The 1,402-nt window shown below is 68.0% G+C and overlaps 1 protein-coding gene across 1 annotated transcript in view; it reads right to left on the reverse strand.

The window, feature by feature from the left end:
* The window catches only part of CASKIN2 (CASK interacting protein 2), a 14,022-nt gene that overhangs the window by 2,434 nt on the left and 10,186 nt on the right, over positions 1-1,402 (reverse strand). Inside the window, exons 15-18 of the mRNA XM_024760610.1 lie at positions 1,249-1,359; positions 1,069-1,170; positions 841-979; positions 3-697 (exon numbers count right to left, since the gene is read on the reverse strand). Of these exons, the coding sequence (XP_024616378.1) occupies positions 3-697; positions 841-979; positions 1,069-1,170; positions 1,249-1,359 (1,047 nt within the window). The remainder of the gene's footprint in view (positions 1-2; positions 698-840; positions 980-1,068; positions 1,171-1,248; positions 1,360-1,402) is intronic.

The following is a 1,402-nucleotide window of genomic DNA, read 5'->3' on the forward strand; positions in this document are numbered from 1 at the left end:
GCGAGGGCGCTGCGTCCTGGTCGCCGAGTGAGGGTGGCGTAACTGCCCAAGGCACTATCCACTGGCCCTTCGGCCTCCCCCTTGGCTTCCCCCTCGGCCGGGCTGGGGCGGCTCAGGCTGTGGGACCGGCGCTTGGGCCGAGGCGGGTCTGGAGGAGCGGCCAGGGGCCCGGCCAAGTAGGAGAAGGCCCGGGGTGCGCCAGGAGGCGGCCCTGGGGCTGGGCTGGAGGGTGAGCCCTGGGGGTACATAAAAACATAAGGGGGGGCCCCTTGGCCAGGAAGTGGGGAACAAAGCTTAGGGGGCCGCTCTGTGCCCTCTGGAAGGTTCCTCTCCTGTGGGGTGTTGGGGTCTCCGCCACCGGGCTGGGAGGCAGGCTGTTCCTGCGAGTGCCCGGACCCCCGTGAGCGTGCCCCGATGCTCTCCTGGCTGGGGGAGCGGGCAGGGGGCAGGGGGAGCGGCTCGGGGCCACCCCCTGCCATGGCCGCCTGTAGCTCTGGGCTCAGCTCGCTGCCCTGGAAGGTGAGGAGGCGCGGGCCAGCCACAGCCGGACCGTCCCCATTCTCCAGCCCCTCGATGGCCATCAGCTCCGGGCCCCTGGCCAGCCGGCGGCCGCCATCACCTGGGGCCTCCCCCTGCAGTAGGCCCCGCCGAAGCTCAGCCAGCCGCTTCACCCCCAGCATGAGCTTCTTCTGGTGACCTGAGAGGGGTGGACAGAGGCGGAAGGGTTAGCTGGGGCTGGGAAGGGCCACCCTTACCCTCATCCCTCCTGGACCCCCGAAACATTCTGCAGACCCTCCAGGGCACGCGGGGGCCCAGCCAGAGGCCCAGGGCAGTCCTCACCGAGCTTGTTGACTCCGATCTCCTGCAGCTCCTCCCAGGTGAGGTCGGCCACCAGCCCCATGGAATCGTAGCCGCTGCTCGCCAGCTGCTTGTGGTACTGCGGCAGCCCCAGCGCGCACAGCCACTCCAGCAGGTCTGCCTGCAAAAGCAGCACCGTCAGCCCCCAAGCCAGGAAGGCAGTGCAAAGCCACAGCTGACGGTGGGAGCCCGTGCCCCTCGCCCACTCACCGGGATGTAGTTGGGTAACCACTCGGCGATGCTGAGCTGGGCGATCTCTGAGGCGATCTTCTTCCTGTGCCCGGGCTTGGTCACCCCGATGGCCGTCAGGTCCTGCCACACAGAGTCATGCCATCAGGCCTCCTCCTCTGCCCGCTGGTTCCTGCACTGCCCTCCCGCTGCAGCACCTACCTCGGGTGTCATGCGGCTGATAGTTGGCACGTCATAGCCAGCCTGCAGAAAGTGGGCAGTGTAGCCCTCCAGCTGGAACTCGCTGAGCCAGTTATGAATGGCCTGAGCATCCTGTGGTGTGGGGGGAGGGGTGAAGGTAATGGAGCTGAGTCTG

This window comes from Neophocaena asiaeorientalis, unplaced genomic scaffold, assembly GCF_003031525.2.
Source record: "Neophocaena asiaeorientalis asiaeorientalis breed wild unplaced genomic scaffold, Neophocaena_asiaeorientalis_V1.1 scaffold30, whole genome shotgun sequence".
Lineage (NCBI taxonomy): Eukaryota > Metazoa > Chordata > Mammalia > Artiodactyla > Phocoenidae > Neophocaena > Neophocaena asiaeorientalis.